This window comes from Orcinus orca, chromosome 12 (assembly GCF_937001465.1).
Source record: "Orcinus orca chromosome 12, mOrcOrc1.1, whole genome shotgun sequence".
Taxonomy (NCBI): Eukaryota; Metazoa; Chordata; class Mammalia; order Artiodactyla; family Delphinidae; genus Orcinus; species Orcinus orca.
In genome coordinates, this window is record NC_064570.1 from 68,021,404 (window position 1) to 68,043,922 (window position 22,519).

At 39.0% G+C, this 22,519-nt stretch overlaps 2 protein-coding genes across 3 annotated transcripts in view; one reads left to right on the forward strand and one right to left on the reverse strand.

The window, feature by feature from the left end:
* ORC3 (origin recognition complex subunit 3) overlaps window positions 1-22,519 on the reverse strand; it is a 165,165-nt gene that overhangs the window by 79,559 nt on the left and 63,087 nt on the right. The window contains exon 20 of one of the 2 annotated variants that reach the window (XM_033418837.2): window positions 18,061-22,510. The exons of the other annotated variant lie outside the window; for it this stretch is intronic. Coding sequence (XP_033274728.2) covers window positions 22,458-22,510 — 53 coding nt within the window. The 3' untranslated portion in view covers window positions 18,061-22,457. Of the gene's footprint in view, window positions 1-18,060; window positions 22,511-22,519 lie in introns of those variants that run through there. 2 annotated transcript variants of the gene reach the window in all.
* Window positions 898-18,766, forward strand: AKIRIN2 (akirin 2). Its single transcript, XM_004264833.2, has 5 exons — window positions 898-1,721; window positions 14,359-14,502; window positions 16,542-16,691; window positions 17,735-17,806; window positions 18,083-18,766. The coding sequence occupies exons 1-5, from the start codon at window positions 1,487-1,489 to the stop codon at window positions 18,091-18,093; spliced, it is 612 nt and encodes a 203-aa protein (XP_004264881.1). The 5' UTR covers window positions 898-1,486; the 3' UTR covers window positions 18,094-18,766.

The window sequence follows — 22,519 nt, forward strand, 5'->3', positions numbered from 1 at the left end:
GGACCAATGACAGTTTTTCACATAAATAACTTTATTAATCCTGTATTTGATTTTTATTTTAGGTACCTGATTAGAAGTATAACTTTTAGAAAAAAACTTTTTTTCCTCTGCTTACAAAATGGGTCCAATATCTACTCTCCAGACATTTCATCGTGTCTTTGGATTTAATTTTTACCAGTCACAAGATATACACCATTACTCAACAGAGACAGTGCAATTTCTGATATCACCAACTTTTTATCCAAAGCAAAACTATTTGGTTCTGTACGTCGTTCAAATCCTATTCATTTACAGGGTAAACCTGGCTTTGCAGAATTTAGTAGGTGGATGCAAGCAGCTACCTGGGAAGGGCAAAGCATGGAGTTCAATCAAGGTTCCTGTAACCTGATACTATTACTGTTGTTCTCTTGAAGTCCTAAATAGGTTCCAAAATCTTATCATTTCCTAGCCCGTCGTTGTGACAGGTTTTGTTTTTGGCACTCTTATTACCGAAATTAGTCAGTCTTGAACTTCTAGGTTGGCTTAATTTTCTATTTCCCGGTTGTTAAATCACTGTGGGAGCGGTACCAGGACAACTATGTCCTGAATTTTAAAGGTTTGTTTTTTGAGCCTGCTTTCCGCACTGGTTGACTTTCTTTTCTTCCACTCTCTCTGAGCGTTTTCTTTTTTCTCTTTCGCTCTGTTCCTTTTACACTCAAGCGGTGTAGGGGGATTTAAATTCCAATTCGGAACTCGGAATCGCGCGCCTTGAATGACGGGAGTCGTAGTTTCCATGACTCCTCCCTAATCGCTTTTCACGCCGATTCCTCCCGACAGGGAAAAACTACAACTCCCAAGAACGCACCACTGGGGTGGCCAGCCGCCCATGCGCACGCGCCCTGAGGCCGCAGGATTTGAATCGGCGGCGTTGTTATTGACGCCATATTGGGGCCGGCGGCGGGTGGAAGAGTCTTACAGTGGAGAGGGAAGCGGCTGGACGTGTTCGGTGGCGCTCCTGCCGCCGCCGCCGCCACCGCCACCTCTCAATCCCGCTGCATCGACCGACGCTCTCTAGCTTCTGACGCTGCTCGGGCGTCTTAGGAGCCGCGTTGCAGCCTCACACCTCACGGGGCTGGTTTAGACTTCTGAGGGAGCCGGTCTCCGCGCAGGAGCGCCTCGGGCGCGGCGCAAAGCCCGAACGGACGGCGGGGGCGGCCGGAGCCTCTCCCGGGGGAGCCGCGCCTGAGGAGGCGGAAGAGCCCCCACCCCCGACGCGGCTGGCGTGAGCCGCCGCCACCGCCCCTCCCGCCCTCGCCCCGGCCGGCCCGGGCCACTGCCCCTGCCGCGGAGGCAGCAGCAGCGGCGGCGGCTCTACTCCCCTTGCCGGCGCTCCGCCACCCGCTTTTCCGCTATTGAGCCGGTCAGTTAGGCTCTTTTCGGGGCCCCGCTCTGCCCCCCTTCCCTCGTCCTCCCCTTCCCGACCCTACACGAGCCCGACACCCCGGCCATGGCGTGCGGAGCCACTCTGAAACGGACTCTGGATTTCGACCCGCTGCTGAGCCCGGCGTCCCCGAAGCGGAGGCGATGTGCGCCATTGTCGGCGCCCACCTCGGCTGCCGCCTCCCCGTCGTCGGCCGCCGCGGCCACCGCCGCCTCCTTCTCGGCCGCCGCCACCTCGCCGCAGAAGTATCTCCGAATGGAGCCATCTCCCTTCGGCGATGTCTCCTCCCGCCTCACCACAGGTGGGACTCGGCCCCGCGGCCGCCGTGGGGGGAGGGGGTGAGAGGACTTGGGGGCCCGGGCCGCGGCCGCGGGACTGGGCTGCCGGACCGCCCCCATGCTTAGCGGAGCCCTCGGGCGACCACAGTTCTTTTCACGAGCTCCTCCAGCCTCGGAGATACAATGGGAATGGCCTTGGGGGGGGGTCGAGAGGGGGGGTGGGTAGGGGCCGTGCCTCGCCGGGTATTGTGGGGAAGAGGAAGGTCCTTTTCTTTGCGCCGAGGGACCAGAATTGAGCGTTTCCGTAGTCTGGAGAGCCCAAGCGGAAATGATCAGAGAGGGTGCTACACGGAAATCTAGGCAAGCGAAGGGTCACGCGTTTCACCCGACTCTTGGTGGCTGTCTCCCCGGCATCGATTGGTTGCACCTATCAAGTCTGGAACTGGGTGGTTGGAGGCGAAGCGGCAGCCCCTCCTCCCTTTCAGACATGGCTGATTTTAGTACGGAGGGGGTGGGGAGGGATGTCACTGGGGCGAGATCTAGGCCTGTCATTAATCACCCACAAGAACGCCACTTGGGCTGAGTCAAGACCTGTTTCCCTAGCAGGGTCAACAACAAAGAAACTGCTCTTCCCGAGTGCCGTAATCTGATCGCACTATATGTCTAGACCTTGAGAAACTCGAACTTTTAATGAAAAGCAAATTGTATTGAAAATCGGGGCTGAGTAGTTGCTTTTAGTTGGAAGTGCTTTATTTCTGCCCGATAAAGTCTGTTGGGAGAAAAAGCCCAGGCCTTGGGAATAATAAATCAACCCAAGATTCCAAGGGACTTAAGACTATTTTTGCTTTTCATCTTGAGACATTTCCTGAAAGTGACTGTGGGGAACTACCTTTTGGCTGCTTTGTACTGCATGTGTGTGTCCATTTTCTTCTGTACTTTGAAAATCCTTGTGTGCTGCTGGCACAATCTTAAGATAGGTTTTTGTGGACTGGTAGTGTAAATGTTTCCTTTGTGTGTGTAGCAAGCAAAGGTTTCCTGTGTGTTAGCCTTTGGTAATAACATGATCTGTAGACAAAGCCTTTTCATAATTTGATTTACATGTTTCTTTATCGTTAGCTTAAAAAAAAATCTGTGGGCAGTATTTACCTGCATTTGGTAACTTCCATTTGGAATTGACTTAGTTTTGTTTTTTTTTTTCAGGTCAGATTTTTAAAATATCCTTCCCCAAATATATGGGGAGGACCTCAATGCCTAGGCTACCATTTTTTGCTATTGAAACAATGTCAAGAATGAGCTCCTGGTGGTTAACATTATTTTTAGAGTTTGTCTTTTTAGTGAAATGCTGTCATTGAAAATTGAAATGATACTGTGGAGTCTGTACCTCATAAGGCCACTTAAAAATAGCTCTAGCTAACCAGCAATAAATTTCATTGGGGGGGGGTGTGAATTAATACATTGTTAGGTTTGGGAGTTAAAGTATATCTAAATGCTAAAATAGTCTTGAGCATATAAGGTAAGTCAGCTAGGGGCTATATTTGTTCTCACTTTAAAGGGAATTAATTCAGAAAGAATTGTGATCCTTTGCAAATTTGTCATTTCATTGATATATTTGAAGCATTCGCTAATGCAGTTGGCTGCACATTATGTTACATTTCAGTTAAGTGGATGGTAATAGTAAAATGACTGGAATTACTGGAATCGTTTAAGCCTGCTGATTCAGATTCACATTTTCCAAAATATTGCTCTTTTGTTTTTCAAGGTGTTTTTGACATCTACTCGAAGTTTGATCATATCCTGAACTCTAAAACCACACCCTGATATTTATTTAGCCTGTGAAAAGTTTAAGCTATTTCAACTAGAGAAAAGCAGTTAAAATTGCATAAGTTTTGAATTGCTAAAATTTATGTTTTTAACTATGATTTTGAATGACACTTTACACGTAATTTAATTTAGCCTTGTGTTTACATGGCCAGTTTTGGGCATGCTCCTGTAATGGTTTTTGTAATCATGGTGTCATAATGGGAGCTGCAGTGTTGTGCAGGTATCAGAGAGCTTCCCAGTTTTCATGTTGTCTAACTTGGAAATAATTTTCCCAAATACCTAATTTTTAGATTCCTATTTTAAAAGTGGTCATACCTAAACTTTACAAGAGCGAATACCCATATGTCCTTAGCAGAAATAAGTAGCTGGGATTGGGAACAGAAAGCAACTTACCAAATTGAGATTGATTGGGGCTCTATGGAATCTCTTTGTTTTCACTTCCGTTGAGTTCAAATATACAACTAGACTACTGAAGTGAATTTTTTTTTCAGAGCATGTGCACAATTTATCATGATTTTATCATTCTCTGGATAGGTATATAGTGTTTTCTGATATGTAGCTGAAGTCATGTTGAGGCTTTACTAGTAGTTTCAGGAACTAGGACATCTGTTTTAAACCCAACTTTGTTTTTTGTTTTAGTCATCCCAGGAAGGTTATTCCAAAGTTTGACTTGATGACTATTATTTAAATCAATATTTTTCAAACTAGTGCAACTTAATACCAGGAAAAATGAAAGAGCTGGCAAATAAATTTTATTGGAACACAGCCATGCTCATTCTTTTTTTTTTTTTAAGTATTGTCCATGTCCCTTGAAGGCTACAATAGCGGGGTCGAGTAATTGTGACAGAGACTGTATTTTCCCAAAGCTCAGATATTTACTGTCTGGTCCTTTTCAGAAAAAGTTTGCCCAACCCTGGTTAAGGGTGTCAGCAGTGAGGTCTGTAATAACCCCTGGATGTGGAAAAGGAAAAGTGAATGACAACTGAAGGTGTGTGGGAGGGGAACCATTGGCTGTGGTTGGGAAAATGAATGCCTCTCCTAGCTTCATTAGTACTCATCCTGGCAAGTTAGTTGAAAACAGATTGAGTGTTCTGTCCTTGTCGATTGGTTTTTGAAACATCTCAGAATATTATCATTTAGCCAAAAGATTATCGTGACATTCCCAAGAACAAAATTATTTTAATAAAACCAAAATATTATATTTGTCAGTCAAATCCAAGACGTTGTTATTCATAATTGTGTAGTGAATGAATGAGTGGTTGAGTGAAGTGATCCCTCTATGGACTCAACCTATTTGTGAGTTTGCTAGGCACCTTTATATATACATTGTTTGACTTGTTACCATTGCTGTAGTCTACCTTAGGAATTCAGTTGGATGAAGAGTTAAATGCCTTTGTAAAAACTCATTGTATTTGCTGGAAACTTGCCATCAAGAATGGAAATTGCAGCTTGTGAATGGGGAAGGGTTTACAGGAACTTAGATTGTTTTGTAGACATTGATACATGCCTGCAAATGGAGACACCAGCTGGCTTAAATGAAGTATAAATGGTTCTACACAAACAAATGAGATGTCTGTTGGAGGAGGCAACATTTCATTTCAGATGTCATTCATATTGAGCCAGAAGTGTTTTTAATATTTTGTGGTTATTTAGACAGCTGTTAAGTTGCTTCTAGTTTCTCAGTGGATTTGGCAAATAAATTGTTTTTAATGGTCTTTGTACTTTGGATTTCAAACCTGATATTTTATTTAGGACTGCGTATGTAGCTGCATTTATTTAATAGTTGTATGAATTATGCATTTAATAATCATGTACGTTTATAGCCATTAAAAGCAGCATGCAGTTGTGTTCATTATTGAGCTATTTTGTTTTGAAAGTAGGAAAATGAAAGCCTATCTTGAGCACAGAAACACATCGGGTAAACATGGCTACATCAGAGGACAGGGTTGTTAGCTCTTCTTTAGGTGAAAATGCTCCTAGCCACCGTGGTTGCCACAGAGACAGACACTAAGATGTAAAGGAGAATAATGTATTCAGTTTTCTTAAAGGGCTTTATAGGAAAGAGAATATATTGGGTATTATTCAGATAGATCTTTCCTATGTTTTTAGATAGACCCAGGAAGACAGCGATAGAAATGCTTTTGTTTTGAAAGGTTGAGAATAAGAGATTCATTGGAAGTGCCCAGTTTTGTGTTATTTTTCCTTTTAGAAAAGAAACCTTTGATTCTCTTTCCATGTAAAGAAGAATGCAATAATGATAGCATAGGTTAAGTTTGGACCTCTTGGATAGTTGGTTCATGAAACAAGATAATGAATGGTACTGGGGTTGGGTCTTTTCAAGTACTCATAAGTGAATTAACCAGCAGTTTATGGTCCTTGCAGTCTTTGCATTAATACTGTGCTAGTACTCTTGACTCACAGAATGTTCTCTATGCATGTGTGAAACCACAGTGAATTTCTTGACTTTGAGAAGACTACCTACAAGGGTGGAATACTTGTTCAAGCCTATATGAACCATCTGCAGATGGTAAAGAGGTCTTCACAAATGAATCTAGTTTAAGAGATTCATCTTCAGTTTTACTGCTGAGCATAAGGATTCTAGAACTCAGCTTACCAATGTTTTACAACTTTCTAAACACCTGAGAAATGTGATGCATCAGTGGCAGTCTTTTAGCAAAGACTGTTAGTTAAAAGGAATGTCCCCTGGATTTTGAGGGGATAGATGGGACTTGTGGAGTTTGAAAGTAACCCCAGAGGTATTCTTATCTGCCATCCTTTCCCTCTTAATGTCTTACCACAAATAAAGTTTTAAAATATTTATTGAATGTATTTGTTGAATTAATCAAGCCTTGGCATCTCCCAAGGTTCTTAGAGACTCGGAAATTTAAGAAAAAAATCCAATTTCATTTCTGCTCCTCCTTCTATACCACTTTTTCTTTTTAGATGTTTTGTGACAATAAAGCCACAATATGTGACAACATATATTTTTAATTGTGACTCAAACAAATAAGTAGTAGCAAGAAATACAGCGTTTATTTAGTTTAAGACTTTGAACAATACTTTTTTGAGGTGCTTGAAATCTACACAGTATTCCCTCATCTTTCTGGACAGTGATGATAAACATGATTTTGTGCGTTTCAGTATTTGAAATAGCCCATTTACAAGGATTTTACCATTTTCAGAGATTTGCTGTTTCGAAGAATTACATTTTTAAAGATTTTATGTGATTTTTAGGAGAAAATATTTTGTAATATGAAGTTCTGAGCTTTCATTTCTAAAGGGATTGAATGATTTAAGTTAAAACAAAATTTTTTTTGCATGATGAGAAGATACTGCAGTTATAATTGAGCAGGGAAAGAATGCTTGCAGGTAAATTAAAAATCTAGTGTATGTCAAGTTGTCAGCTTTGATATTTATTTTCAGCCTTTTGATCATAATTTTGCATTATGCCAGATTGTGTAATCTTTCTTGTGATGATAGGTTTTTTTGGGTAGTGGTAGTGGTAGTGGTTTTTATCCTTCCAGCGCTAGAAAAACAGCTCAGAATATGCTTGTAGTTTGTCTTGGAGTATAGCTTTCTACCTCCCTTTACAAATCGTAAGTCATTAATTTTTATCTGTCACAAATGTCATAGGCAGGTCATCCTGAAATATAAATGCTTTGCAACATTTTGATTTTATTAAAATGTGATCTTTTTTTACTGTGATTTTTTTCAGTAATACAGCCTTTGAGTTTGACTTAATTTCTATATCTATTCATGTATCTGGATTTTCTCAGCATTATTAAAAAATCTAAATACTTCCTCTAGAAGTCACTTGTTCAACCTTTTATGAACCTCATTTGAGTTCCAGATTCTATGCTGGTTAGGCAAAGAAAAGACAAAGTCTGTCCAGGGACTGACAGAGCTGCCACTGCTGATACTTTTTAAAGGCAGCTAAACTAGAATAAAAATACCATAAACTTTATCAAAATACCTATTTTAATTCTTGGTGGACAGTTGTCCACGTTAGCATTATTTTCACCTTTGGCAGCCTAAGCACTGAAATTGGTTTACTTAATTAAGTCACACTTTTACTATTGAAGCTTATGTATTGGCTGTTTCTGACTGTTTTAGTCTGTGATGTGCATTCTGACTTTGGTTTATTAGCATTTATTTTCATTTCCGTTAATGTTAATTCTTAGAATACTCCATCTAAAGATCAAACTAAAGGGAGGAAGTTTGGAGGGAGGGACCTGGAAGAGTTGATTTTCTTTCTTTTGTTTCTTTAAAAAAAAATAGTATCATTGAACTGATGTAGCAATTAAAGAATAGAATGTGGAGTAGAATTTGAAAGATTGCAGAGAGCCAACTTTTCAAACATTACTTTCCTTGAACTTTGCCTTTTGTTACAGAAGATTGCCTTGTTCCTAGTGCTGATATATAATTCTCTGGAAGAAAAACTTGTCTAAGCAGTGTAATTGGTTAGAAGTGTAGGAGGTTTTAGGTGGTTGTGACAGAACAGGGGAACCTGATCCATGGCCCAAGGTGAAATAGTACATTATCAGAAGCTGGTCTTGTAATCAGTCCTGTATGTGTGGTAATGCCGACCTACCAATTTAGAGTAATTCCTAACTTTGGAAACACCAATAAAACATTCTGGTTAGTTATAGATGCCTGTCCTCAGCAGGGGCAGTTTAGAGACACTTGAAGCATCCTTTTTATAAATACCCGGATGTAACATGAAAATTTCTTATAATTATTTTGTTACAGCCAGTGATTGCAATTGCAGGGCTCTAGGTAAATGAGAATTATGCTCCGTTTTGGTCACTACCTTCTTAACAGTCATAGAGTTTGACGTTTCAGTGTATGAAGTATTAATAATACGTGGCAGTGGATCCCCCTATTCTAACTGACATCCTGCTTTTTAAGAATTCGCTCTCCTCTTGTGATACATTTTAACTTTAGGTACTCAGCGGAATATTGGCTAGGTGTACTAATACTGGAGAGGGTAGTAGATGTTAAGAGGTTAGGCCCTGAGATCAGGCTTGGGTTTACTTTCTTCCAGCTGTATGACCTTTCAGAAGACATTGAAGCAAAGCCTCATTTTCCTCATCTGTAAAATTACGCATATGATTATAGTAGTATCTGTCTCCTAGAGATGTTGTGAGAATTAAGAGCATTTCCTGTCCCTGAGTGCTGGAGATAGTTACAGTAGGGCAACTTCAAACGGGACTTTTTACATTGTCCAGCAGTCCTGCCATTTTTCAGTGAATAACCATGCCTTTTACTTCACAGAAAAAATAGAGGCCATCAAATGGTAGCTTCTTCATTTTTCCCAGTACCAACACTACCAATGGTTGTGTCTTTTTTTTGGTATCATTGAGGAAGATTAAATGAATAGTGAGGGAAGAATCCCACTTCTCTCCAAAGGAACCTTACCTGATTTTCTCAACCAGATCTTTGCTTTTGGCTTTAAATATGGTCAGGCTTCCCATTATAAAGTAAATGAAGCATCCTCATTTTCCTCCAGCAGTCATCCAGAATTCTCCACTTCAAAACCAAATTCAAAGAGCTTTCAGGTAGTCTACTTGCTTCCATTTCTTTGGCTGCTCTCAGCTTACTCCTAGTATATTTGTATCTCAGACAGCTTTTGTCAAGCCACTGATGACTTCCATGGCACACAGGCAATCCTCATCTTGTTTGACCTTTCTTATTACAGCATTCACACTGCTGACACTCCCTTCTTTTTGAAATACCTTTTGTATTTTAACCTTCTGCGATAGCACTGTTTTCTTCCACTTCTCCAGCTGCTTCTCCAGCTGCTTTTTGTCTTCATCTGGCCATAAACTTAGGAGTTCTTTAGTTCTAGGTTCAGCTCCATTCCTGTCTAGCTTAGTAGCTCCCTAAGTGACCACATGCATGCTCCTGACTTCCTACAGGTGACTTTCTAATTTATATCTTTAGTTCAGACCGTTCCTCTCAGGTCCAGCCATGGGAAGTTTAGACTTTTTATTGTCATACCTTCCCAGAAGGCTTTCTTCGCCCAGAAGTCAGAATTTTCTCAAAATCTGTTGACTTTTAAGTATTCACAACTAAGTTACAAAATACATGGGATAAACAAAAGATGTCTGTAGGTTTCCAGTCAGTGTCTTCTGGTGTAAGAGGTAGTCTTACTTGCTCTTTTTAAAGCAGACAGAATCGAAAAGCAAATGCATTTGTCTACTTTCAATCACATAATGAATATAAAATTCATATAAATGAATCAATATATGTATGTTACTGTCATGTAATGAATCTCTTTAAGTAGGTCCAAGTTTAAATTGATTTACAGAATATTTTCCTGCTTGGGCGGGGTGGTATGTCTGTCTCAGAACGACAAAAGCCATCCAGGTGAGAGTGGCAAAATGAATTAGATCATCCTTAATATTTTGGTACTTGTAATAATCTCTGCAGTTACTGCTTTCCTTCTCTTCCCCTCCATTTCTTGGCATGTCCAATAATACATAAACCAACCACTTTTCTTTTTAATTGCCACAGTAGAGGAGTTATTATTTTAAGCAGGGGATAGAAATTTAAATGCCCATAGTTCAGGCAAGTAATAAAAATGAGTGAACAAGGTGAGGACTTGTGAATTCCAGTCTTGCTCCTGGCCTGCAGCATCACCTGGAAACTCAATAGAAATGCCTAACTCAGGCTCCGTCCCTCATAGTCTTCATTTTAACAAAATCCCCAGGTGGTTTGCGTGTGCATTAAAGCTTTAGAAGCACTTGAGAACTTAAGCCCAAAAGGTAGCAGCCGCTCTTCAGCTGAATTTTGCCACATAGTCCAATACCTCCTCGCCACTCCCCCACAACAGCAGTAGCCAAAAATCTGACTTTTAATGTAAAATTACCCACTTTTAAATGTTGGCCACATTGTTTTAAAAAGAAAGTATTCAGGCCAGACATGTCTTTGGGTTCCATTTAGCTCCTAAATCATCAGTTTGCAGCCACTGGTTTCCAGGTATGCTGTATCTCGATATTTATGTGCATATGTGTGTTTTGGGTGTCCTAATGTGTGTTAGTGTTCTTCTTTAGCTTGATTGTGCTGCCCTACAGCCCTCAAGGAGTCTGCTCTCTGTCCTTCCAAACCTTACCTTGTTTTGATGGCCCATGGTTAATTGGAATAGAAGCTGAAACTTGCCTTGGCACTGAATGTTTTCTGTAGCTTGCATATTTGGGTTTTGGATTTTGGATGGTTCAGTTTCCCCTTTCTCTTCACATTTACTTCTTTTTTTTGGTTCTTATGACTCAGTATTTTCCTAGCTTGTAAGCTATTTGAGAAGACATTTGCAGATAGTAAAGAAGTAAACAACAAAAGCAGCGTGGTTAACATATATCCCTTTAGAATCTAGTGTAATATAAAAGAAGTATGAAACTTCTTGGATATCAGGGAGGAGCTACCTGCTGATTGAGCATTGTTGGACTCCTTGCATTTAGTGACTCCCATTGTGCAGTTAATTTGTAATTTATACTTAGACCTGAAGGATTTTAATAAATTGAGCCATTTATTTCAAGTAAGGGATTGACCGTGTAGTATAAGGGTGATGTAGTTTTAAGGATTTTGAAAAGGGATATACTACAGCCATTTGTAAAGTAGATTGTGAAAATAACTCCATATTTTGCTCTAAGTGATTTGCTGCAAATTTAATCTTTGCTTCATAAGCCAAATATGAAGTCTGCATGATTAAAACTGATAATGTTAGTGAAGCTTTATTTGACTTTCTTTAATGGACTGGTAAATTTTTTTGGCAACACAATGTCAGAAGTTACAGGTACTTGGAGTAAAATGTCACATTCTAGTTTGGTAAGAGATGGCTAGATTTAAGTGGTTTAAGACTAAGTAGACATAGGTACTTTATTGATGTATGGAAGGCCTGTATCCAGCTGGCATGGAAGCAACTAAAGTTGGCCAAATATGTAGGTTGAGCTTAAAATGTGAATTGTGGAATATTCAATCTGGGGAGATTTCTTGGTTATTAGCTTCAAAACTGCATATACCTCTGAACCAAGATAACATGAACTTGAAGCTTGTAGTTAGCTTTTTGCTACTTTGAGTGTTGAGGGTTTTGGTCAAGTTAAATTGGACCATTCACTTCATAACGGTGTTGATCACGTTACCAGTATTAGAGCATCTGAGGGCACAGTGAGGCTTAGATGACATAGTTGTATCATAATAGATATAAAAAGCAGTGCAGCAGTATTTGAAATTCTTCAGCACTAACTGACAATATCAAGTGTTGGCAAAGATGTGGAGAAGCTGGAACTCGTACATTACTGGTGGGAATGCAAAATGTACAGTTACTCTGGAAAATGGTTTGGCAGTTGCCTACAAAGTAAAGCTATGCACTTACCATATAATCAGGCCATCCAGTTCCACTCCTAGGTATTTACTCAAGAGAAATGAAAATTTGTCCACCTATAGACTTGTACTTGAATATTCATAATAGCCCCCAATTGGAAACAATCCAAATGTCTGCTAAAAGAACGGATAAGTTGTGATGTATACACAATGGAATACTAATTAATAAAAAGGAATTACTGGTTGATGCAACATCATGTGTGAATCTCCAAAGCATTTTGCTGAGTGAAAGGCGGCAAAAATCTACACTCTTAGAAAAGGCAAAACTATAATGACAGCAGATAAGTAGCAGTGGTGTTGGTAAAGGTGGTGAATAGGAATATGAGAGAACTTTTGGGGGGTGATAAAGTTCATTATTGTGGTTGTGGTTCCAGGGCTATGTATGCACTTGTCAGAACTCATCAAACTACATTTAAATTGGTGAATTCATTTGTAAGTTATGCCTTACAGTTCCTTTGCTTGTAATGATGTCTCTTAAATATTAGATGGTACAGCGATTTTATAAAGCTATGTTATGTCAATCCTAGGCTAGATCTTGTTTGAGACTTTCAGATGAACAAATTGAGTCTGTTACAACTATTCTTTTGGTACATCTTAGTTGTACTTTGGTTGATTTTGTGAAGCAAAAGGAAGAATAATCTGAGGACAGCTGTGTGGTGATCAAAGAATAAGTCACACAAAAGAGGTTAAGGTTAAAAGTTACTTTGTGCTAATATATTTGAAGTCTTCGGTTGTGAATAAACTTTAGGATGCTTTGAATGACACTTTTGATCAGGATGATGGTAGCTTTGAACATAAAATGATAAATGAGTGAAGCTTGCTATCAGATCGAAACATCATTACTTTAGAAACCTTTTAGAATATCGCTACTGAAAGAGTTGTTATTTAAGAAAAATGAGGATATGTGTGCCTGACCTGGTTGGTATAGGATGTTGCACTAGTTTTATTGGTCACCTCTGTGAATCTTAGGAATCCTGTTTTCTATCAAGGTGCTCAACTGTTCAATAGACAGCCATTTTATTTCACACTGGTAACTTTGTTTTTAAATTATAAACAATTTCACATAAATGGAAAAGGAGTGAACATGACCATGTTTAGCATAAACAAATGTTAACATTCTGAAAAATATTAAATACAGACATTCACACAACCATCCTGAGGTTAGTTATTCCAATGTGTGAGTTCGCATTCGTGTATATGTAAAATGGATTTGTTTACACACATTTACATAAATGAAATCTTCACTGGATATATCTTTTGCAGCTTTTTATTTTCTAATTATCAGTACAATAATGAAACTGGCAGAATCTAAATGCTTACGGGACTGATTGATGTCCCCTCTCTCAAAAGCCCTAAAAGTTCTTACTGGGAAATGAAGTGAAAAGAGAGATGAGAAGTATATACCTAAAAAACAAACAAACAAAAAAACACCTCTAGTATTAAATTTTTTAAAAAGGATTGTTTTCATCTTACATAAATCTTTAGCCTTCAATTGAGTTTCAGTTCATTTTGAAATTGCATCATTGTAGAATTGCTGAAATTATACTCCATTATATTTATGAAACATTTTATTGCCTGTTATTTGTTTTGGATTGGGATTAATAAACTTCTTGGGATGTAGTTTTCACGTGGATAACTATTAATTTAGGAACTATGGTGGTGGTGAGAAAGTCTATTTGGATGGGAGTGGAAACCTCAGGGAGGGATTTTCTGGAGAGGCTAAATGGTAACTATTTTGAATTAGAAATCTTCTAAAATGTATCATACTGGCCTGAAGGATATGTCCCTTATACTTGTTTACTCCTGGTTTGGTTGAAGATAATGGCACTGTGGTGTAGTGGTTCTTAATTGAGTATCTGTTATGTACCAGTCACGTTACATGGGTTTTTACCCTAAAGATTCAGAACAGTACTTTGCTGCTAATGCTGTAATATTCATCAATTCTGTTGAGCTTAATATTAATGGCTCTGGCCATTTAATGTATGACAATTTTTTAGTTCACATCTACTGTGTCATTTTGCTGACCTGCTACTGTCACTTCTCACTGGTGTGTGCCTGTATTTACATAGTCCTCCCTGCTTCTAATTATTTATGGTCTTAGAAAAAGCCTGTTAGTTTAATAGTTATGTGTGTGGTGAATAAATGACCTTTGAGTTTGGTACTCTTCAGAATCTGAGTTGAGTACGTGTTTCAGTTCAGACTCCCTTATCTTTATGGTGAATGAAAAACTTATTTTTTTACTAGTCAGTGCTGAGAAAGAATGGTATTGTAGAATAGCTGGATTCCAGGTGGTGTGTATGTGCTGTTTCTGAATGAGTGTCCCCATTATGCTGAAACTAATTCCTCCCAGAACATAAGTTTTCTAGATATTATTTGAAGATAATATTTTTGGTAGAACCCAACCTATTTTTTTTAACTTGAAAGTTTATATCTTGCCAAATTTTGACTTTTTTCTTTTAGAACAAATTCTGTACAACATAAAACAAGAGTATAAGCGCATGCAGAAGAGAAGACATTTAGAAACTAGTTTCCAACAGACAGATCCATGTTGTACTTCTGATGCACAGCCACAGGCATTTCTCCTCAGCGGACCAGCTTCACCAGGTAATAACAGACTTACTAAGTAACATTTCCTTTCACTTATTATGGGAAAAAGTAATACAAGTTGCCTTCGGTCATCAAGCTCCTGTTTCTCCCCTTGCTTAAAAAAAAAAACATTTATACGAATAATTCATGATCTCTTAAAAATGTGGTACAAAAGTAATAGCTACCTGGATTCTCATGACTCAAAGACAACCACCTGTATATAGTATCTCCTAAGTGGACTTCCCCATAAATGCTATGATTTGTAGCCTCCATTTAAAACCAAAAAAAAGATATAGCCACGTTTCTCTATTAGGTATAGATGTACCTTGCCATGGCTGAATACGATGCCATTTTATGGATTTCCCATAATTATTTAATAATGATAGATAGACTCAGAATTTCTGCTATTACAGTATTTACAAAAATGTCCCTGAAAGTATACCCTCACATACTTGTGTTTTAGGATAGATTCCCTAAAGGTTGATAATTTTGATCCTATATCGGTTTTTCCCTGCCTCTTGTTGGAGAGAATAGTTTGCAAATACACTTTTTAAAATTTAAGGTGTAAAACTCAGGGCTGTTTGAAGTGAAGGGAAAGTTAAACTTCTTACTAAAGAAGAGCCATCAAAAATGGTTCTTGGGCTTCCCTGGTGACGCAGTGGTTCAGAGTCCGCCTGCTGATGCAGGGGACACGGGTTCGTGCCCCGGTCTGGGAAGATCCCACATGCCGCGGAGCGGCTGGGCCCGTGAGCCATGGCCACTGAGCCTGCGCGTCCGGAGCCCGCGTGTCCGGAGCCTGTGCTCCGCAACGGGAGAGGCCACAACAGTGAGAGGCCCGCGTACCGCAAAAAAAAAAAAAAAAAAAAGGTTCTTACTTTAGTAAAGTTCTCAGCGAACATAGTTTTTTGTGTGACAGTAGTTGCCTGCTTGCCTTGCCTTCCCTTCCCTCCCAGCAGCGATAGGAAAACCAGGCAGAATAACAAAACAAACATTCACAGGCTATAAAACAGTCAAATAAAATTAGATTAGGAAACATGAAATTGTTCAGAACTAAATTCTGCAGTATTCCTGCCAATTTGGGGGGCCAGGTATAAGTGGGTGAAACTTGGTAAGGGGAGGTGAGGGTAGAGACAAGACTCTATCCTCAGCGGGAACCAAGCTCATCATAATTCATCACTCTTAGAAGATCAATGAACTGGCAGTCTCAACTAACAAAGCTGCGAATTTGAAAGTAAATAAAGACAGAGGCTTACTTTTTAGTAGCTGTGGACTGAAGCTGGTATAGTTTATTCTTGTATACCAGAATACAAGGATTCTGGTATTCTGTTACAGCTTGTTGGTAGACACAGCACAAACAAACATACTTTTTTTTTTTTTGGACATAGTGGTCCCAGTCATGCAAGTTACAAGGAGCAAGTGAAAAGAGGAATTGGGGCAGATAAACAGGACAAACAATTGATAGCAAAGTGTGTATTTGTGTGTGTCTAGAATACTCGCAGCAGTGTTACCGTGGATGACTATCATAATCCTGAGTTCGCAAAGATTAATTTCAGATGTTCTTTTCAAGAAAAGAGGAATGTTTCTGGAAAATCAGAGTGCCTTAAGTAATACTTTTAAGAGGAATGCATTCTGAAGAAACTGCTACTATCTAAGTGGCTGCTACATTATAATTTTTAAGGATGCTGAACCGTGAAACTTAATGTTGAATATTAGGGATATATTCTCAGTATTTCTTTTTATAAAGTCTCTCCTAGCTGATATCATTAATTTAAAAACAAAAAGTTTGTATCTTGTCACATTGTCTCCACTCACCTTCACACTTTTTCCCCCTTATATTTGATGGCATACATCTTGCTGTGTTCTTCCAAAGCCATAAGCTGATAGGATTAAACCTGTTTTAAGACTCGGGAGATGCTGTGCTAAAAGCTGATAGAAAAATGCTTTTATTGATATATAAGCATTGAAAACATCCAAGTGAAACCTCCTCAGTTAGATGATGCTTTCTGTGATGGCTCTAAATCTGGTGCGGTTTTTGTTGTTGTTCATGTTGTACATAGGGACTCCATCAGCAGCCTCCTCACCATTAAAAAAAGAGCAGCCCTTATTCACTCTACGGCAGGTTGGGATGATCTGTGAACGTTTATTGAAAGAGCGTGAAGAGAAAGTTCGAGAAGAGTATGAAGAAATATTGAACACAAAACTTGCAGGTATGAGATGAGTTTTAGAGTCTCCCAGAAACTCATCCTAAGAAATGAGAACTTCTTTCCCACATACACTTCACATCAGTTAAATTACCCTTTCTATACACTGGTACAGGGTATTTTCTAAGAACCAGAGAATTTCAATTCAAGAAAGGAAATGAACTTTCCTATAGCTCGTGGTCCTCCTTAGTGACCTTAAGAAATAGTATGTTAGCCATGTAGACCAGCAGCAGTATTAGGGAACTAGAGTTTTCTTTTGGTATACCCTGTGCTTTGGCTGTTTACTTAGCTCAATTTGGTTGTGGGTTTTTTGACTTTGTATCTTTTATAATTTTGCCATCAGTTCTGGACACTTGAAGTAATCTAACTGGCACTGTGTACCTAATTTTAGAGTATCAAGCTGCTGCAGTCTTCTTTAAATTATCCAAAAAAAATTTTTTCCCATAAAATTTAGTAATTTAAATGTAGTAAATATATTATGTATGGTAACTTAATCAGAATTTCCCCCTGGATTTTTACTGGATATTGATACTGTAAACTTCTTGATTAAGGAGTTAAATCAATCACGATGCTAACACAGGTGAGAGAATTTGCTTAGTTTTATAACATCTTTTTCTGTGGCACCTGATTAGGTTACAGGTGGATGTATCATATTTTGGATGTATGGATGTATCATATATTTTGCTACGCTTTTTTTGTCGTGTTTCCCCTCATTGCAGTAAGTTGCCATTCATAGACCACTTATAATAACTTTCAGAGGAGAAAGATATCTTTTTATTTCAAGCCCTTTAAATTTAATAGGTTAAGAAATAAGCCCCACCCAGCCTATACATGAGGTTGTGTGATTTGAACAAATGTAGGTTTCCTGACTAAGCTCCATGCTCTTTCCATCTGATAAACTATTATTACTGAGGTTTTGTGTCTGATTAAGTGCCAGCTTAGAATTGTCTCACTATATATATTGGACTTTGCAGTTTGTGTGGCTCTAATATATTAGAGAAGAGGGCATTTTTGCAAATCATGTAATTGATGTTTATCTTTATTTATAGAACAATATGATGCATTTGTGAAGTTCACGCATGATCAAATAATGCGACGATATGGAGAACAGCCTGCTAGTTGTAAGTATTTCATCTTTAAACCAAAAACAAGACAGTCTTTTACAGAGAAGACTTTTGTTATAATTATAGTTTACTATAATTATCTTCATACCCAGGAAGAGAATTTAACAGAAAATCATGGAGAAAAAGTTTGGAGGGAAATAGGCAGCAAAACTTTACTAAGGCTTACTTTTGGTTACTTAAATACCTAGGGGCAAAATATTAGGGATGAAGATTTGGCATGTGTTTAAATTTTGACCTAAACTTAGCCCTAATTTTCCTTTTTTCTCCCTTTAGATGTTTCATGAATCATGTTTTCTGCATTTGTGGGCTGCCTTGTTCCTTGTTGCGTTGTTGCAAGAGGTCCCAGTTACAACATGCAGCAATGCCAATACCCCCTGTGAATACAGGTTGTTTCAAGCTTTCGTCAGTGGCAACCACTCCTAGGCAGCAACCGGTTTTGGAAATTTCCTTGATGTCAGTACCACCCGGATGTGGACCTTTGCTACCTGTATTAATGCCAGTGGCCTCATTTGCTGTATCATTACAATTTGGCTTCTTATATTAATGTTTGGAAAGGATTAAAGCTGGTATTCTAAGAACATGCCCTTCACTGGTTGTGTAAATAAAACTGTAGAATGACAATTCAGATGAAGTTAGTGTGATTTTAATTGTGCACTACAACCAAGCTGTAACCAGTTATTAATAATGTAGAGTGTAATCCCAGGACATTATTAAGCAAATAGCCTTCAGTGCTTCCTGTGAAATAGCGAAGGAGGAGGGCATTTCTGTACTCCAGGACTTCTTGGGGTTTCAGAATCGGTTTATATGATTTACCCCCACCCTTTTTTGGTAGTTTTTATTTATTCTATCAGTCTTTTTAACAAATGTTTATTGCTGCATTTTTTTCCCAGTGTATCATTGTTTTACTGCCCTTGTAGTACTGGAATTTAGTTGGAAGAATAAAACATTTACTTCTAATCTGCTTGTTTTTAATGTACAGATGGGTAGTATTTGAATAAAGCCAGTGTTTTAAACGTAAGCATTGTCCAGGGATCAGTGAAGTTAATTGATAAGATTTCAAAATCAGTCTTTTCACATACCAAGTAATCAAAGATTTGAGTGCTATTTTCACAAACTGAGTTCTGACTCCAAATGGTTTCTCTTCTAACTGACTGCATGATAGGTTAAATAATAGGTCAGTTTTAACAACTAGAATTTTTACCTTTTTTAAAGGACACTATATGAAAGCATGATTCAGCACATCTAATTCCCTTTCTATACATGCTTTCCAAACACAGCTTTCCTATGATGAAGTGAGGAAAAATACTTCAGTGAATTCTTTTGTTAAATTCTATTAGCATGTTTCTACTAATTAAGTCATAAATATACTGGGACATAAATATTTATAATTGACCTAATTAGTGGAAAATACAAAAAGAATTTTTTTTCCTCCTTTTTAACTTTAATGATTATATTTCACCAATTCTTTCTTTAAAACAAGGCCAAGAGGGGTATAGGGCTTTCACAAGATCCCCAGGTAATTCATATGCCCATTTAAGTGCCTGAGAAACAATGGTATATAGTGCAGGCTGACCTTAAGTAGGGTGGATAATTCTACCTGATTTTAATGGACTAATTCTCAGCCTCAGCACTGTTGACAATTTGGGCCAGATTCATTCTTTGTTGTGGGGAGACTATCTTGTGCGTTGTAGGAGGTTCAGCAGCATCTCTGGCCTCAACCACTAGATGCCAGTAGCACCCTCCCCCCGTCGTGACAACCAAAAAAGGTGCCTCCAGATACTGACAGATGTCCGGGCTGGGGGAAGAAAACAGTCCCCAGCCGAGAACTGCTGGTGCAGTGGGACAGCATTTTAGAATGCAAGCAGTAATAAGTTAAATGTGGAGGAGGGGGGCAGAGCGACTAAATATGCTTTATCCCTTCTCACACCCCAAAATAGCGAACATTCTTTTATATAATAAGCATGTGTGAATTTTTATGTAGATTTAAATTTATAAAAGAGCTGGTTTTTATATTTACCGGGCAAGATATGCTAAAAGGAAATCGGTGCTGGCAATCTGAATGGAGCCACAAGTAATATGTTTTAATTCTAGATTCAGCTTTGATCAAGAACAAAATTTCCTCCACAGCCAAGTTTCTGCTGTCCACCTTAGCAAAAAGTCCTAGCTCATAGGCTGCGTACTGATTTTAAGTAGTGTGTGAGGTAATTTCAGAAAATAAAAAATGTGGGCAACTTCTTGGATGTAGTTAATCCAAGATTTAGACGGACCCAGTAGGTGGTCATTAGTGCAAATAACCAGCCACACTTTGAGTTCCCAAAGAGCCCTGAAACTGCTTCTAGTAAGTAAGTATCTTCAGAATTTAGTGTGCTAACAGTCATCTTATTCTTTTACAGTAAAAGCCAGTGCTGGTGTGGTGCTGTACTCAGGTTACTGTAATGTGTTCAGTAAGTCACTATTAACAAGGCACATCACCAGGTATAGTTCTTTGTATTAGGAAAAATAGGCACAGGCAATCTGAAAAAAATAGATTGTAGGTTTAAAATATCAAAGCTATCTTTGGCCTATGGCAAGACCTTATATCCCTACAGAAAATGGTTTCCAAATGAGACACTGATTGCATGAGCAGTATTAACTGGAGCGCTTTCCCAGGTTCTACCCACAGAGACTGCTTTAGAAGACTAAAGAAGTGGGGAGGGAAGAGCTGGAATCTGTTTAAATATGCTCCCCAGCTGATCCAAGCAGCTAGGGTTGGCAGTGAATATACAATAGTTGCCTTTTTAGGGTTCTCTTTACTCCCTTACTTCACAATTACACAGTAATCGGTGTTAATAAGTGAATATCCTGCTCAAGCACCTCATGAGCCTGTCCTTGTCTGCTCACTGGTGGGGCTCCAGTTCTCTGCTCCTGCCTCTGCCCTAGCTGAGGAGCATTAGCTCATTCAAAGACAGGGCCAGCAGTGCTCTCCTGCCTCCGTTTCCTTTCTGTCTACTAGATCATTCCCATAAGCATAATAAACATGCTATTAAAAGTCTTTTGATCCTGTAATCCCTCTCTAGCTATTACCTATTTTTCTGTTCTATAACCTTTGAAGCAGAACTCAAGGATTTTCTAAATTTCCAATCTTCTTCCCCCTCCCCCCTCCTTTTGTCACCAAATTTTTTTTTTTCAGTTGGGTGTATTTTATTGTCACCAAATTTTTTTATTAGGAAAAAAGTCAAAACATAAAAGCTGAAAGATTGGTCCAACGATCCACTTAAAGGGAACAATTACTTTGCCATATTTGCTTTATATGTATATTTTTAACTGCTTCAAAGAACGCATACATGATGCATCTAAGAACAAGGGGGTTCTCCTACATAACTTCAATAACATTATCCCACTTAAAGTAATGCTTCCCTAATTTAACATCTAGTCCATATTCAGATTTTCCCATTTGTCCTCAAAATGTCTTTTGTAGCTTTCTCGCTAAAGTAGGATTCAATCAAGATTCTGACTTTCTGGAACAACTAGGCCTGTTTTGTTGAATGTTTCTTTGTCATTAATTAATTAATGTCATTAATTTAATCTCTCCTATCCCTTTGCACTTACTGTAAACTGGAAGTTAGGTCTAAAGCATTTATTAGTTTCAGGTTAAACCTTTTGTATAAGATGATGCTATGATCTCCACAGTGTATCACACAAAGTATGGCTCTGTGTGATAAGTATGGACTAGTGATAAGTTTAGACACTTGTTAGGTCATCTGGTAGGTGATGGCTACCAGGCTTAGTCTTCACTATTCAACCACTCAGTCACCAATATATTCCACATTGCTAAATCTAATCGACATTTGACCTTAAAACACTTTGTTCAGTTGGCTTGCAAGGTACTAACCGCACCTGCCTGATTCTCCTCCCATTACTGGCTGCTGGCCCAGTCTTCCTTTCTCTGAACTTTAAAACATAACCAGAGTTTGACCTTGGGCTCCTTGCCCCCTCTGCTCATACTCACTTTGGTAATCTCATCTAATCCTAAAGATGGTTACATTCGCCTCCCTATGTGACCTTTCCACTTGGATATCTAATAAGAGGTCTGAAGACCCATCCAAAACCAAACTCCTTTTTTTGCCTCTTAAATTCTCCTCAGCTAATGGCATCTACATTCAGAAGTTTCTCAGCCAAAAAACAGCCCTGAATTCCTCACATCCTTCATCCGATCTTGGATCCATCTAAAATCTCACCATCTCTACTATTACTCTTGAAGACATTTGTGTCTTGCTTGGATGATTTCAGTGACCTCCAAGTTGGTCTTTGTTTTGCCTTATTTGTGTCTCCAAACCTATTCCAGTCTGTTCTCATAGCAGTCAGTGATCCCTTAAAGGTCTAAGTCTTTCTTAGATGGATTCCCACCTATAGACAGTAAGGACTTTACAATGGTCTGCAGGGCCATAACTTACCTGCCCTCCACCCCGCCTCACTCAGTTTGAAGTTTACCTCTTGCTCACTGCGTGTCCCACACTGGCCACCTTTGCTGTTCCTCCAGTGCAGCTTGCGTACTGCCCTTAGGACCTTTGTTATTGGCTGTTCGCTGTGTACAATGCACTTCTTCCATAAAACTTCATGACTAAATCTTTTTGTTCAAACGTCATCTCAGGCCTGTTCTGACCACTGTTTAAAATTGCAGCATGACATCCTGCTTGTTTTTGCTGTTTGTTTCGTTTTTTTCTGTAATAT